The 17,863-nt window shown below is 36.1% G+C and overlaps 1 protein-coding gene across 1 annotated transcript in view; it reads left to right on the top strand.

Moving 5' to 3' along the window:
- The window catches only part of LOC117062424 (lysine-specific demethylase 6A-like), a 215,907-nt gene that overhangs the window by 92,315 nt on the left and 105,729 nt on the right, over positions 1-17,863 (top strand). Inside the window, 1 exon segment of the mRNA XM_033175981.1 lies at positions 15,088-15,181. Within this exon segment, the coding sequence (XP_033031872.1) occupies positions 15,088-15,181 (94 nt within the window).

The following is a 17,863-nucleotide window of genomic DNA, read 5'->3' as shown; positions in this document are numbered from 1 at the left end:
TCTTCTTGGAGAGTGGACCCCTTTGTTGCTATGTAATGCTGCTCTTTATCCCAGAAAACGTTGCTTGGCTTGAAGTCTGCTGTGTTTCCAGGGTTTTTTTTAAAATTACAATTAGCATATATGTATATATACATATATATATATATATATATTTTTTTTTTTTTTTTTTTTGAGGCAGAGTCTGCTCTGTCTCCCAGGCTGGAGTACAATGGCGCGATCTCAGCTCACTGCAAGCTCCGCCTCCCGGGTTCATGTCATTCTCCTGCCTCAGCCTACAGAGTATCTGGGACTACAGGCATCAGCTACCTCGCCCGGCTAGTTTTTTTGTGTGTGTTTTTAGTAGAGACGGGGTTTCACCGTGTTAGCCAGGATGGTCTCAATCTCCTGACTTCATGATCCACCTGCTTCAGCCTCCCAAAGTGCTGAAATTACAGGTGTGAGCCACCGTCCCCGGCAGCATTTATTTTATCTTTTCATATAATTTACTTTTAATATTTTAAAAAATACTTTAGGTGGGTGTTTTAATTAGTAGGAAGAGTACACTGTAAAATAACAATAAATAATATAATAAATACATAAATCAGTAAGAGGTCATTTATTATCATTGCCAAGTATGTATACTGTTCTGCACTTCTAGGCAACTGGCAGTGCAATAAGTTTATTTACATCGACATCACCACAAACACAGGTGTTCCATGGCACTAAGACTTTAACATGGCTGTGATGCCACCTGGGGTAAGAATTTTTCAGATCCTTTACAATCTTATGGGACCACTGTAATTTACACAATCTGTCATTTACTGAAAAAGTTGTTACGTGTAATGTGAGTTTAATTTGGTTAATATCTGCTTGTTTTGTTTGTTACCATTTCTTTCCGTTTCTGTTTTTGTCTCTGACTTGTTTCTACCTTTGTGGTTTTAATTGAGCATTCTATGATTCCATTTTCACTCCTGTCTTACTGTCACTTACTATTTTTTTTCTCCCCTACCCAAAACAGAGTTTCACTTTTGTTGCCTAGGCTGGAGTACAATGGAGCAATCTCTGCTCACTGCAACCTCCCCCTCCTGAGTTCGGGTGATTCTCCTGAAATAATCAGCCTCCTGAATAGCTAGAATTACAGGCATGCGCCACCATGCCTGGCTAATTTTTGCATTTTTAGTAGAGACTAGGTTTCACCATGATCTCAAACTCCTGAGCTCAGGTGATCCACTCACTCCATCTCCCAAAGTGCTGGGATTACAGGCGTGAGCCACCATGCCCAGGCTGTCACTTACTCTTAATTGTGCACTAATAGAAGTCCACTATAAAACAGCACTATTTTTCTTTATTCCTTCACTGGTAGTCAGAGTACTTTAGAATAATAAGATAATCCTAATTCTATTTCCCTCTCCCTGTATCATTCTTGCTATTCATTTCACTTATATTGTTTTAAATGAACTGATATTTGTTAGATCAACTAAGGATTTTTATAAGTGTTTAATATTGTCTCCACTTACCCCTTTTTTGATGGTCTTCTTTATGAATATTGAGTTTCTGACTATTGTCAGTTTCCTTCTCTCTAATAATTTGTTTTACTATTTGTTACACTGCAGGTGTATTGGCATAAACTGCTTTCCTTTTTAATTTTTCTGAGTGGGTCCTTTTGCATTCTTCATTTTGGAAGAACAGTTTATCAGGGGATAAAGTCCCTGGTTGGTGGTTTATTTTATTTTATTTTTTCCCTGTAAAAACTAGAGACATTTCACTCTTCTTTTTACTTTCATGGTTTCTAAGGAGGAAACACAGGTAATACTTACCGTTGCTGTCTAATGTGTTTTTTTTTTCTTCTAGCTTCTTTCAGTATTTTTCTTTGTCTTGATTTTGTATAGTCTGAAAATGATATGCCTATGTATAAACATGTGGGCATTTATTCTGCCCTGTGTTCCATGAGCTTCCACCATCTGTGGTTTTCTATCTGAGATTCATTAGTGGATATTCTCACTTTTGTTTCAAATATTTTATCTGTTTCTTTTTCTATAATTCACACTTTTTGTCATTCTCTCACTTTTTTTTTTCATTTTTCAGTTTAGGAAGTTTCTGTTGATAACCTCAAGCTGAGAGATTCTTTCCTCAGTATTGTCTAGTTTACCAGTAAGTTTTCAAAGGTATTCTTCTTTTCTGTTACATTAGTTTCTATCTCTAGCATTTCTCTTTGGTTCTTAGGAGTTCTCTGTCTTTCCTTTACCTGTTTCTGTTGTCTGCTTTATCAGTTAAATCTCTTTGGATCTTAATTACATTTATCTTACATTCCTAGTCTAATATTCGCAACATCCGTGTCATAATTGAGTTTGGTTCTGATGCTTGCTCTATCTCTTCCAACTGTGTTTGTTGTTGTTGTTGTTGTTTTGCCTTTTTTGGTTATTTTTTTCTTGATATCCATACCTGGTCATTAGATGTATATATGTAAATATACACACACACATCCCCCTTACTAATGTTGTGGTAAGTGTGATGGGGAGTATAGGAGTGTTGTATTTAGGTCTGTGATTTAGGTTTCAGTCTTTAATGAGTCTGTGCCTCTGAACTGTCAACTTCACAGTGCTTCTCAGATTTTTTTTCACAGGTTGATACAGGACAGGAAAGCTAGACTGGCAGATTTTTTTTCCCCTCATTATTCACTGTGAGAAACTGGAGGTAAAATTCAGAAACTGTGTGTGTGCCCCAGATAACTGGGTCCCTCTGCTGTTTGTGTCTCTCACATGTGTCCATGCTGAGCGCCTGTAATTTGTCACTCACAGTTCAGATTTCCCTGAGACAGCACTATTTCCTTGTGAGGATAGTGCTCAGGGGTATTTGCTCTGGCCAATCCTTATTCCCTGCATTGATCTGTCATTTTTCTCCAGTTTGGGCTGTTGGCTTGCACTGTGACCCGCACTTCTCTGATGAATCTAAAAAAAACTATTGATATTTCAGCTAGTTTGGATTTTTACTTTGCTAGGATGGAGTGACGACTTCCAGCTTCTTAAATGCCAAATTAGAAACCAGAAATCTTTATTTTTTGAATGGGCAATAATATGTTGCTTCTTTACGTGTTCAGTATGTTTTGTTTGACATTTTAAATACTTTAAGAGGTCACTTCTAGAAGACAGTGTCTTCCCTCTCCTCAGAATTTGATTTTGTTCTTACTGTAGTCCACATTTGGTTTTTAAATGACTGTTTAAATTATGTTTCCAGAGTCTGTATTTGCCAGGCAAGGTGTCAGAACCCCAGCACAGGGTTGACTCAGCGTAAAGCGGACTTACCAACAATATAGATTTGAAAAAGGAAAGTTTATTAGAAAAGAAGAATGCTGAAAAGAGTGCAGCTGGGTATCTCATCAAGAGGACCATGGTGAATTTTCCTTAGGAGCATTTATGGACCTTAAGATGGGAACTTAGTGCCGACACCAGCTCAGTCAGGGAGACCCTAACCCAGCGGCGCTAGAGGAATTAAAGACACACACACAGAAATCAGAGTGTGGAGTGGGAAATCAGGGGTCTCACAGCCTTCAAAACTGACAGCCCCGAACAGAGATTTACCCACATACTTACCAACAGCATACCAGTCATTAGCATTGTTTCTATAGATATTAAATTAACTAAAACTATCCCTGAAGGGAAATGAGTGATGGGCCAAATTAATTGCAGCAGGAACACACACTTAAGATACAGATCGTTCACGCTTTTGTTTGTGACTTAAGAATGCCTTTAAGCGGTTTCTACCCTGGGCGGGCCAGGTGTTCCTTGCCCTCATTCCCATAAACCCACAGTCTTCCAGCTTGGGGATTAGGGCGATTATGGACGTATCACAGTGCTGCAGAGATTTTATTTATGGCCAGTTTATGGCCAGATTTTGGGGGGCTTGCTCCCAACGGTTTAGGATTATAAAATTAGTTTCAGCATGGCATTCCAGAGATGTGTAGAAATTTTTGTTACTTACAAAAGTTTAAAGAGGCCTGGAACCAGATGCTAACGTTAGATACTAAGGAAACTTAATTACATCTGAATTCCCAGATAAGGAGTTTTGCCTCCAGATGGCCTCTTTTGATAGTTACCAGGTGGTCTTTGCTCGCTTCTAAAGTCCTCACATGAGGGATTCTTGCCTATTTGATGGTCACCAGGTATGTTCACTCTTGGTATTCTTTTTCATGTGTGATCTCTATTCCTTTAGCTTGTATTTAGCTAACATTATATATAGATTTCTTTGCACACCAGGAGTAAAATCTAATAAGTGAAAAAGAGAGAGTGAAAAGAATGGAAAAGAAAAGAAACCTCTGAAACATTTTCCCCTTTATAAATTGTCTTTTTGGTGTGGAACAACTCCAATACATAAGTAAGCTTACAAATCTTAGTTTTCCTCCTTGTCCTGAGTAATCACATAGAAGTGAAATCAGGTAAAGGTGAATTCGTATGGTTTTCATCAAGCAAGCATGAATCTTTTTCTGGACATGAGTGTGGTATCCCAGTAGACACTGGCACTTTTGAATGTCCTAATTTCCCAAAGAATCTTTCTCCCCAGCTTTTCCTGTCAGGCTCTGCTCTTGGTGCTATATTTTATGACTACTATAAATCCTTAATGTTTTTGGATAGGGTTTGCTTGGTTTTTTTTTGTTTTTTGTTTGTAATGTTTTGTGGAGGAATGAGTCCTTGGAGTTGTCTACTCTACCATTTTCTCTGGTATTAGTCCATTCCTGCATTGTCAGTGCTTTTTTTTTTTTTGATGGAGTCTTGTTCTGTCACCCAGGCTGTAGTGTAGTGGCGTAATCTTGGCTCACTGCAAACTCCGCCTCCTGGATTCAAGTGATTCTCACGCCTCAGCCTCCCGAATAACTGGGATTACAGGCGCCTGCCACCATACCCAGCTAATTTTTGTATTTTTAGTATAGATAGGGTTTCACCGTGTTGGCCAGGCTGGTTTTGAACCCCTGACCTCAGGTGATCCTCCTGCCTCGGCCTCCCAAAGTGCTGGGGATTACAGGCGTGAGCCAGCACGCCCACCCACATTTTTGTCTTTAAAAATTATTATTAATATTAAGTCCGGGTGTGGTGGGGCCCCATGGCTCATGCTTATAATCCCAGCAGTTTGGGAGTACAAGATGGGCAGATTACTTGAGGCCAGGAGTTGAAGATTAGCCCGGCCAACATCACCAAACACCTCCCCCCTCCCTGTCTCTACAAAAAATACAAAAAATTAACTGGGCCTGCTGGCACGCACCTGTAGTCCCAGCTGCTTGGGAGGCTGAGCCATGAGACTTGCCTGAAAAAAAAATTTTTTTTTTTTTTTTTTGAGACACAGTCTGCTCTGTTTCCCAGGCTGAAGTGCAATGGTGTGATCTCGGCTCACTGCCACCTCCACCTCCAAGGTTCAACTGATTCTCCTGACTTAGCCTCCTCAGCAGCTGGGACTACAGGCGTGTGACACCACACCTAGCTAACTTTTGTACTCTTAGTAGAGACAGGGTTTAGTCATGTTGTCCAGGCTGATCTCAAACTCCTGACCTCAAGTGATCCATCTGCCATGGCATTTCAAAGTGCTGAGATTATAGGCATGAGCCACCGCACTTGCCCAAAAATTTTTACAATATTATTTTCCATTTTTCTGTTCTCATACTCTCATTCTGTGTTAAATTTGAAACTCATTATTTGTAAATGGCATATAGTGAGTTTTGTGTTTTATTTTTTAATCCCATGGTTGTCTTTACATACTGCATCGAGGAATTTATGACCTGTTTGGGATTACGTGATTTATTTTTTAAAATTTCATATTGAAATATCAGTTAGATGTTTGAAAATATCTATATAATTTTCTTTAATTTTTCTAGTTATTTACAGTATGCACATGTGACTTCTAGTGTCGACATTTTGCTACTTCAGTTGAAATGTGGACATCCCTTATAGCCATTTCCTTGCCTTTTTACCTTCACCACTTTAAAAATAATTTTATGTTATATTAGATACTTTTTAAAAAAATAGCCAAGCATAGTTTTATAAACTTATATGTTGAAATCTTATTTTGAGTACACATGTGTCCGCTCTTTTTTTTTTTTTTTCTTTCAGATTCTCTAAGGTTCCTTTTATCATTTCTTTTTGAAGAACTCTGATTTTCATCATACTTTTTGTGGTAGGTTGGCTACCAACAAATTTCTTTATCTGAGAATGTATTTATTTTTCTTTGTTCCTGACATATATTTTTACCAGATATAATTTATGTTGAAAAATCTTTTCTTCCAGCAGTTGACTAATACATGATTTCCCCTCTTGTTTATGGTTTCAGGTAGGAAATTCATATTTGCCATGGATATTTTTGGATTTATCACATGGAGCTTTGGTCAGCCTCTTTTTTTTTTTTTTTTTTTTTTTGAGATGGAGTCACCTTCTTGTCACCAGGCTGGAGTACAGTGGCTCAATCTTGGCTCACTGCAACCTCCATCTCCTTGGTTCTAGCAGTTCTGCTGCCTTAGCCTCGGGAGTAGCTGAGATTACAGGCGCCCGCCACCACGCCTGGCTGATTTTTGTATTTTTAGCAGAGACAGGGTTTCACCATCTTGGCCAGCTGGTCTCAAACTCCTGACCTCATGTGATCCACCCACCTCAGCCTCCCAAGGTGCTGGGATTACTGGCATAAGCCACCACATCCAGCCTGCTTGGCCTTTTGAATAGGTTTATGTCTTTTGTCAATTTGTGACATTTAGCCATAATTTTGCCATTTACTTTTTTTGTCACATGTGCTTCATATTCATGAATGCTTATGTTGTAAATGCTTGACATTTCATTATTGGTTCATAGGTCCTCATTTTATGTATATATTTAATCTGATTTTTTTGTTGTTGTGCAAATGTAAATTCTGTTGCCAAGTCCTCAAGTTCATTGTAACAGATTATGTTCTCTTCATTTCTCCTGTGCTAGTGAGCTGTTCATTGAGTTTTGTTGTAGCATTTTTAAATTTTGTAATTCAATTTCTTATGTTTTAAACTTGTATTTCTTTACTGAGATCTTTTTTGTTTTCATTTGTTTCAAGGGAATTTGAAGTGATTATTGAAGCATGTTTGTGATGTAGATTCTGCCTTTACTCTTCCAGACTGTGGTTCTAAAGAAAAAAAAAATTCCTTTGTAAGATACTGGTGGTTCTATGTTATTCTGTTTGTTTGTTTAGTATTCCTTCAGGGTCTCACTCTAATGGTGCTGTTTCACTGGAAGAGGATGCTTTCCACAGCCAGGCTGACTGGTGCCTCTTTGTGTCGGGGAAGGTAGTCTCAGCATTATGCGGATGAAAGGGCACTCAGAAAAGGACTTTTGAATATGCCATTTATTAAAAGGGATCCACTAGATGATATCACTTTTTTGGGTGCTCTGCTGTTTCGTATTTTCAGTGATGGGAATGAGCCTGGTCAGATTCTTTTAGGTGGGACATGCTAGTATTGTTATTACATTGGTCTAGACCCAGAGTGCCTAGCTAGTTTACACTTCTAATTCTGGTTTTCTAAATTTTCTTTTGATCGTGTCTCAATTGACTTCCAGGGCTTGTCTAGTCAACTGATTTTGACAGTGTTCTCTGTGATACAGTGGTGGTAGGATTGTGCTTCAAAAAAATGGTAATGAACAGTTGGACATTTATGCAGAAAAAAATGTGGATCTCTACCTCACACTGTATACAAAATGGAATTCAAAATAGATCACAAGGGTACAAATATGTAAGAACTTGTCTTTATTGTTAGTTTTGAGATATAACACTTTGTACCATCTTTGCGAAAAAAATACTTATATTTGATAATTAGCATTAAAATCTTTTGATCTCAGGAACATGCTATTAAAAGATTGAAAAGATGAGCCATAGAGTGGGAGAAAATATGTAAAACTCACATATTAAATTAAGGGCTTTATAGAATGATACAAGAAACTTGTAAAACCTAATAGTAGTAATAATAAGAAAATATTTAAAATGTTGAGAATATGTGAAGAGAAACACATTGAAGAAGATACTCAGATTGCACGTAAACATGAAAAGATGTTAGTAGGTAAATTCATATTAAAACAAAAAAGTATTATTAGTGTACAACTGTTAGAAAGTCTAAAATTTTAAGAGCCAAACAATATTATATCTGGCAAGTTATATAGTAGCATAAATTAATAATCCATTGCTTTTGGTAACGCAAATTGAAACAGCCATTTTGAAAGACAGTTTATTGTAATACTGAATATAGACTTTACATATTACTCAAGTCCTTCTGCACATTTTCCGAACTGACTTGAAAGTCTTATTTTCTAACAAAAATCTGCGTATGAATGTTATAATAATTTCATTCCTAACTGCTGCATAATGGAAACTACCAAGATACATTTCACTAGGTGAGTGTGTAAAACTGTGCTAATACATACTGTTTAATATTGCTAAATATTGCAAAGGAATGAACTATGAATTCATGTACCAACAAAGATGAATCTTAAATACACATTGTTAAATCAAAGAAGCCATTACAAAAAGACTCTGTACTTTGTTACTCTATTTATTTGGCATTTTGTGAAAACTGTAAGTATAATAATGAGATCAGATGTTTTCAGGGAGTTTAGAGAGGGGCAATAATTAGATGAAGCCCCCAGGTCATGTTAGAATCATCAAATCATTTTGCATGCTGCTGTATTGTTAGATGTATGACATTATCTTGGATACATTAGGTTACTTATTTAAGGCAAGCATCTAACTTTAGAGCCTAAAGAATGAACCTTAAATGTATATAAAATTTTTTAAAAATTGTGAGGTCAGGAAATTCCAGAAAGGAACATAGACTATATCCAAATAAATTTTGTCATAAATGTATCACATGATCTCTTTGAAGAGGGTAATGGGAGAAATCTGCTGATCTTTGGAAATGAAACTACATTTAAACAAAATAAAACAGTCTTGTGCCTAAGAATTGTGCTGTTAGTGGGAGAGGTGTTGTTAGGGACATGAATTTTAGAAATTCAAAAATAACATACTGGGATTCTACAAATAAATAAGACAGTGAAATAAGAAATAGAAAATAATAGAAAAATAGAAGAGGAGAAAAAGAAATGAGAAGATGAAATAGGAAAATAAGAAATTCTGGAAATAAGAAAACAAATGGTATTCTTGGGAGCAGTTTATTCCCTGTTGAGGTAGGAGTCTACAAATAGGCCACTGTGGGATACTAGAATGAACTATGGGAAATGGATTATATCTGGTGATATCAGTATGAACTCATGTTTGGATTAAGGTATTTTTATATCAATAACTTACATGTAAATACACCTATAGATATGTGTCTATATGGAAATTAACTGTCATGTATATGTGTAAATCTATATATATCCTTGTTCTGTCAGCCAAGATGAACTGAAGCAGTGATGAACAATATCAGCAAGCACACCTACTGCTCTTTGTTACTAGTACTGTTCTCTAGTAAAAGGAACTAGTGCTCCTTGGAGAAATCACTGATTCTAGGACTGGTGCATAAGATGAGTCTTAAGTGCTATTAACTCAAGAATTGCTTGGGGGTCTGGAGTGGAGGCACCATGTTGTTTGGATGAAGATTTTTTTTAAATGTTTATGGTTATTCTTCTTTATTTTAATATTTTCAGTGGATGTATTTTTGTGGCTTAAAATAAATATAAAAAGCTAAAACAAAAGTCTTACCATTTCCTCTGTCATTATAGTTCCCAAACTGCTTTGCTAAGGACAACACTTTTATGTACTAATTTCTCTAAAAATTTTCAGAATTTAGGGTATGAGTATATAAGAACGTATTTTGTTTTGTTTTGTTTTGTTTTAAAGACTGAGTGAAATAAGCTGGGCTGGGCGCAGTAACTCACGCCTGTAATCCCAGCACTTTGGAAGGCTGAGGCGGGCAGATCATGAAGTCAAGAGATCAAGACCACCGTGGCCAACATGGTGAAACCCCATCTGTACTAAAAATATAAAAATTAGCTGGGTGTAGTGGCATGAGCCTTTAATCCTAGCTACCCAGGAGGCTGAGGTAGGAGAATCTCTTGAACCCAGGATGCGGAGGTTGCAGTGAGCTGAGATTGCACCACTGCACTCCAGCCTGGGTGACAGAGCTAAAAAAAGAAAAAAGCCAGACAGAAAAGGATGAATGCTATGATCTACCTGTATGAGATATCCAGAATAGACCAATTTAAAGATCTAAAGTTAAGGTTACCAGAGGATGCAGTCAGAAAAGAATAGGGAGTTAATAAAGTGACAGATTTTGTATTGTGAGTGGTGAAAAGGCTTTGGAAATAGTGATGATAGTTACACAACACTGGGAATGTACTTAAGTGGTACACTTAAAAATAATGTGCTTTCAGTGGCTGAAGCAAGAGGATTGCTTGAGGCCAAGAGTTTGAGATCAGCCTGGGCTCATATCTATATATAGGTTTATATATAAACCTTTTCGTAAGGCAACATACTATACTGACTGTTTCTTGTTTTTTGTTTGTTGGTTTGTTTTATAACTTAGTGAAATAAACATTCCCTGACATTTACTATTTTTTTCTTCTTTTATCTTTAAGACTGTAGGCATATGCCACCATGTCTATCTAGTTTTTAGAATTTTTTTGTAAAGATGAGGTCTTGTTATGTGGCATATACAGGTCTCAAACTCCTAGCCTGAAGAAACCCTCTTGCCTCAGACTCCTAAGCCATATTTTACGTGCTTTTAAGTGTGCCATTTGATAGCATTAAGTTCATTCACAGTATTGTGTAACCATTGCCACTGTTTGTTTCCATAACTTTTTTATCATTCATAATGCAAAAGCCATACTTACTAAGTCCTCATTTTCTTCTGACTTCTGCCTGTGGTATCCTTTGTTTTCTGTCTTTGAATTGGACTCTGTCAGGATACATCACGCAAATGGATCATGTAGTATTTATCTTTTTGTGTCTTGCTTATTTTACTTAACTTTGAATCTTCAGGGTTCATTCACATTTTCAGAACTTCATTATTTTTTGTACCTGAACAATATTTTGTTATACTCATTCATATCTATATTTTTACTTTTCCATTCATCTGTAGATGAATAGCTGGGTTATTTCCGTATTTTGGCAGTTGTGAATAATACTGCTATACACAGCAGTGTACAAGTATTTACTTGAGTCTTTGTTTTCATTTGGGTATGTATCTAGTGGAATTGCTGAGAAATATAATTTTGTTTAGTATTTTAAGGAACCACCAAGCTGTTTTGCACAGTAGTTGTACCATTCTTAGTGGCAATATACAAAGGTTCAAATTTCTCCATGTCCTTAATCCTAGTGGTTGTGAAGTGGTATTTCATTATTGTTTGATTTAGAGTACCCTTAGTAACTAATGGTTTTTGTTTTTTTTGTTTTGTTTTTTTTTTTTTTTTGAGACAGAGTCTCACTCTGTCACCCAGGCTGCAGTGTAGTGGCCGGATCCTGGCTCACTGCAAGCTCCGCCTCCTGGGTTCACGCCATACTCCTGCCTCAGCCTCCCCAGTAGCTGGGACTACAGGCGCCCGCCACCTCACCCGGCTAGTTTTTTGTATTTTTTAGTAGAGACGGGGTTTCACCATGTTAGCCAGGATGGTCTCGATCTCCTGACCTTGTGATCCGCCCATCTCGGCCTCCCAAAGTGCTGGGATTACAGGCTTGAGCCACCGCGCCCTGCCATAACTAATGGTTTTGAGCATTCTTTCATATGCTTATTGGCCACATGTATAGCTTCTTGGAGAAATGTCTATTCAAACCCTTTGCCCTTTTGTGAGGCATTTGGTTGTCAAATTGTAAGTGTTCTTCATATATACTGAATGTTAATCCCATTGCCAGATACATGATTTGCATATATTTTCTCTGACTTTGTGGTTTTCACTATTTTGATAGTGTCCTTTGATGCACAGAAGTTTTAATTTTGGAGAAGTCTAGTTTCTGTTTGTTACCTATGCTTTTAGTGTCATGTTTAAGAAATCACTGTGAAATCCAGCATGTGAAGACATCATGCAATTTTTTTTAAGAATTGTATGATTCAAGTCTTACATTTAGGGCCTTGATTCATTTTCCGTTAATGTTTTATATGTAGTATAAAATAAGGACCCATTTTCATTATTTTCAATGTGGATATTGAATTTGTTTAAAACATTATTTTCCATTGACATGTTTTGGCACCTCTGGTGAAAATCAGTTTACCACCTGTGTGGGTATTTTATTTCTGGGCTCTCTTTTGTTGTTATGCCAATACCATATTGTTTCATTTACTATCATTTTTTAGTCAGTATGAACTTTGAACGTGCAAATTCTTCACTTTATTTTTTTAACAGTTATTTGGCTGTTTTTGGCCCTTTGCAATATGAATTTTAGGATGAGTTTTTCAGTTCCTGCAAATCAGTATGCAATTTTCATAGAGATTGTTTTACATTCATAAACTGCTTTAGAAAGTGCTGTCATTGCAAAAGTATCAAGAATTTCAGTTCATGAATGCGGAATGTCTCCTGTTTGTGTCTTTAATTTCATTTAGCATTGTTTTGTAGTTTTCAATATACAGATATTTTGCCTTTGATACATTTATTCCTTCAGAAAAAAATTTTTTTAATCCTGTTAATAGAATTGTTTTATTAATTTTCTTTTCAAATTATTAGTTACTATTGCTAGTGTACAGTAATCCTTCTTACGCCCTATCACCCCACAAATTCTCCATCAGCGTACTTGTGGGGGACACATTTCAAGACTTTTCCTTGGGTTACCTGAAAACTCAAATAGTACTGGACATTATGAATCATGGTTTTCAAGCTGGTAATCAAGATAGCTACTAAGAGACTTAACATCATGTACAGGGTGGGTACATACATGTAATGCAGGTACACTGGAAAAAGTGATGAGTTATGTTCCCAGTGGCATGAATGTTGTAAGATATCATAATGCTACCAAGAACAACACACGGTTTAAATATAAATTGTTCTATTTTTGGATTTTTTTTATTACTATTTACTGTTTTTGGACTTCATTTGCATGTGGGTAACTGAACCATGGAAAGTGAAACGGCAGATAAGGAAGGACGAAAGTACAGCTAATTTTTAAATGCTGATTTTGAATCTGGCAACTTTGTGTGTGTGGTTTTTGTATATGCTTAAAAATTTTTTATATAGATCATGTCATCTCAGGAAAATGAGCTTATTTGCTTTTCTGACTTTGATGTGTTTTATTTCTTGTCTAATTGCTTAGCTATAACTTTCATTACTAAGTTGAGTAGAAATGTGATTTTGGTTTCCTTTGTAGTTCTTGATATTAGGGGAAAAGCTGTCAGTCTTTCACTGACATGTTTGGAGGGGTTTTCACATATGGCCTTTCTTGCATTGAAGAATCTCCCTTCCATTTATAATTTTCAAGGTTTGGTTTTTGTATTGTTTTGTTTTGGAGACAGGCTTTCACTCTGTCGCTCGGCTGAAGTGCAGTAACTTGACCTTGGTTCCCTGCAGCCTCCACCTCCCAGTTTCAAGCACTTCTCCTTCCTAACCCTCCTGAGTAGCTGAGATTACAGGATTATAGGTGTGCGACACTATGCCTGGCAAATTTTTATACTTTTAGTAGAGATGGGGTTTCAACATGTTGGTCAGGCTGGTCTTGAACTCCTGGGCTCAAGAGATCCACCCACCTCGACTTTGAAAAGTGCTGGGATGACAGCCATATGCCACCTCACCAAGCCAATTTTTTTTTTTTTTAAATCATGAAAAAGTGATGTATGTTGTCATGCACCTGCCCCCTCTCCTTTTTTGCACTGAGATGGTTAGCCATTTTAATTGTAATTTTTTGCCGTTAAAATATTTTGAATGTTTCACTTTATATTTTCTTTCCCACTGATACTCTCCAGTGGTCTATAGTGCCTTATTTGAAAATAAGTGTTTTTATTAATTTAAGTGCTTATAAATTTTACTTCATTTTTCATTACTTGTGACTTGCTTTCACCTGTTTTTGGTCAGTTTTGCTATATTTGCATCTGTGTGTGAAGGAGGGAGAAAGAGAGAAAAATAGTATGTTTACCTCTCCACTTCTTTCTCTGTTTTGGTAACATTTATTTTCAGTCCCAGTTTACACAGCATTGAATAAGTTACATTGCTCTAGTAATTTGTTACAGTCATTAGTAACTCTTGAAATGGCACTCTATCGTTTTGTTATTTTATTTTAAAAATGTTAAAGCTGTTTAGGCAGCTGAGATTATAAGTACAAGTCACTTTCTTATTGCCTTGTTTAGCATGGTTTTGCTAAGTATATCTCAGATTCAATATTGGTTTTATTTTAATTTGTAGGAGTTGAGTTTAACTTTATAACAATAATAGGTTTTAGTTGTACAAGTATTTTGTGAGGTAGAGCTGTGCAAATGGTTTTACTTAGAAAATTGCTTATAACTTTAAATATTACAAACATCGTTACTATATATCTATGGAAAATGTAATGTCTTTAAAATTATAAATATTTCTAAAGACTATTTCTCAGATGGTGTATTTTAAATTTTGAATTTAAATTTTAAACACTTCTTGTTTCTGTACTTTTGGCTAAGCGCAGAAGTGTTTGTAAAGAATAGTGGTACTTGATGTATTAACAAATTACTCTTCTCTTTGAAAGTATTTCTAGGCTAATATTGCGTTGTCTGGTAGAATACTTCTGTAACTTTATGAAAGTTAAATAATGTTAGAGGTTGCTTGCAATTTTTTTTTGCAGCATTTGAGATAGACTTTTTTAAAAATGTAATATTTTTGTTATGCCGTCTTATATTTAATGTTATCTTTTTGCTGTGATCTGAAACATGGCTGGCCTGGGCAAAATAAATATTAAGTTAAAATATTAGCACTTTTTACTTTCTGTTACTTTTTTATGGTACAAGAAACTTCTTAAACATTATTAATATGTAAATATTCCTGTGCTAGCTATTTTAATAATACTGTAATATTTATTTTTATTATCTAATTTTTAATATTCATTATTATATAGATTTATTATTTAAGTTACTTATAAGTTAAGAATGGCCATGTATATATTGCTAAAATCAAGAATATTTTTATTTTAATATTATTTTTCTCTAAATATTCTTTTTCCTTTGCTCTTTAGAGGAAGTATCATTCTGCAAAGGAAGCATATGAACAACTTTTACAGACAGAAAACCTTCCTGCACAAGTAAAAGCAACTGTATTGCAACAGTTAGGTACATGAAAACTTAACTTTTGTTATACATTACATTAATTTGAAGAGATTTTCCTTTTGAGGTTCAGTTTTTTTCCCTCTGCTCAGACATTTGTTTTCATTTAGAAGTCAGTGGTTTAAGACTAAATGTGACGTTTAATTATTATGTATTAATTTGAGGTAAAATTTTAAATAAATAATTCTATTACAGTAGTTCCATGTTATACCAAGTTATATGTTCCATGATACTCTGGAAGCTGCAGATAGTTCCAAATCCTATATTTTACTATGTTTTTCTAATCTTGTAGCTAAGATGACTACTAAGTGACTACTGAATGAGTAGCATAGACAGTGTGGATACACTGGACAGAGAGTAGTAGAAGAAGATGTAGTAGTAAGAGTTTTCATCATGCTACCCAGAGTGGCATGCAATTTAAAATTATGAGTATTTTATTTCTGAGATTTTGCCATTAAATATTTTTTGGCACTGGGAGATTGAAACCACAGCAGGTAATGGGGGACTGCTGTATGAATGTTTTCTTCTATAAGTGTATTTTCATTATTGAAAAACCTAGTATCAAGCACACTCCTTCTCACCATCTATATAAAGATTTTGCTTAATGCTGGCCAGGTGCCTGTAATCCCAGCACTGTGGGGGTCCTGTATAGGCAGATCACTTAAGATCAGGAGTTTGAGACCAACCTGACCAACATGGTGAAACTCCCCGTCTACTGAAAATACAAAAAGTAGCCAGGCGTGGTGGCGTGCATCTGTAATCCCAGCTACTTGCCGGACTGAGGCAGAAGAATAACCTAAACCCAGGAGGCAGAGGCTGCAGTGAGCCAAGATTGAGCCACTGCACTCCAGCCTGGGCAACAGACCGAAACTGTCTCAAAGCAAAACAAAACAAAATACAAGGCCGGGCGCAGTGGCTCACGCCTGTAATCCCAGCACTTCGGGAGACCAAGGCTGGCATATCGCGAGGTTAGGAGATGGAGACTATCCTGGCTAACACGGTGAAACCCCATCTCTACTAAACAAATACGAAAAATTAGCCGAACGTGGTTGCGGGCACCTGTAGTCCCAGCTGCTAGGGGAGGCTGAGGCAGGAGAATGCCATGAATCTGGGAGGGGGAGCTTGCCCTGAGCGGAGATCTTGCCACTGCACTGCAGCATGGGCGACAGAGCGAGGCTCAGTCCCAAAAAAAAAAAAAAAGATAGTGCTTGGTGCAGCTAGTATTGGATTCTGGACATTATCCGTTACTGCTTGACCACAGGTTGAGTTTTTAGTTTTTCTGTGTGCTTAGCACTTTATGAAGTAAATTAAATCAAGATTATCACACAGCTGGTAAGCGGATACTAAGCTTGCTTTGTAGTTGTATTGATATATGATCAATGGGAATATTTCATCTAAAATTATATGTAACATCTTACTGGGTTTTCTTTTCAAAAATCTGTTACATTCTTAAATTGAAGATAAGGTAATCTAGTGTTTGAAAGTAATAAAAGATAATATGTTATCATTTAGAATATAGCAAGCCCCCTCCCCAGTAATTAATTTCGTTGCTTATCTATCTTGATTATATTTGCTATTTGGGTTAATATTTGTTGGTAGTCCTTCAGTACAGTAATTTTTTTTTTTTTGGTCTAAGCAAATAAAATCCTAATTTTTATTCAAATTGGTTGTAATATGTATTTTTTTATAATGTCACTATTTTTTCCACAGTTTCAAAAGCAGTTAAGCAGAGTTTTGTTTAGATGCTTTTGCAAAGCTAATTTTATACACTTGAATTAAGTGTATAAACAGCTGATAGACTGTTTTTAATTTGACTTGAGCATTTAGCATATATTACCTATTAGTTATCAATTGTTTATGTAGCTGTAGTTCATAATCTATTTATTAAACAAAAATCTCTGGTACACACTCTGTACCACTCTTATGGCTCTTTGAACCTACTTTCCATTTTGCTTTTTCCATATAGCCTGGAAGTTTTGTTGTGATTGTTTATCTAATGCTGTGACATTTATAATGTTATTATTGTAAATAAACAATGTCAGTAATGTATGAGGCCTTTTGTAAGTTGTTTAAAGTGTAATTAAATTAATTATATATTATTTTGAGATGTTATGAAGGTTTATGTTTTAGGTAAAAGTTGAACACAGCTATTAAAAAGAATGTAAGTGGGCCAGGTGTGGTGGTTCATGCCTGTAATCCCAGTATGTTGTTGGGAGGCTGAGGTGGTCAGATCATTTGAGGCCAGGAGTTTATGACCAGCCTACCCAACATGGTGAAATGCCCTCTCTACTAAAAATACAAAAATTAGCCAGGCATAGTGTCCCATGCCTGTAATGCTGACTACTTGAGGGGCTGAGGCAGAAAAATCTCTTGAACCTGGGATGCAGAGATACCAGTGAGCCAAGGTTGTGCCACTGCACTCTATCCTGGGTGACGGGGCAAGACTCCATCTCAACAACAGCAGAAAGAATGTAAATGGATTATCTTTGATTACATAAGCATTTTTTTATTCTTTGGATGTAAGCATGGAGTTGAAAGTTGTTTTTAAAATTCTCTCACTGCATGGCAACCTTTAAAGGATAGTAAATTTATCAATTTTATACTTATGATTTATAACTTGCATTTTTTTCAGATTAAATTTACAAAAGAGAATTCGATTTGTCATCTCTATGTCAAGCCAGTTTCTAA

The sequence above is a fragment of the Trachypithecus francoisi genome, unplaced genomic scaffold (assembly GCF_009764315.1).
Source record: "Trachypithecus francoisi isolate TF-2019V2 unplaced genomic scaffold, Tfra_2.0 Contig00131, whole genome shotgun sequence".
Lineage (NCBI taxonomy): Eukaryota > Metazoa > Chordata > Mammalia > Primates > Cercopithecidae > Trachypithecus > Trachypithecus francoisi.
The sequence above is the reverse complement of the archived record's forward strand: the minus strand, read 5'-3'. Positions and strand labels throughout refer to the sequence as shown.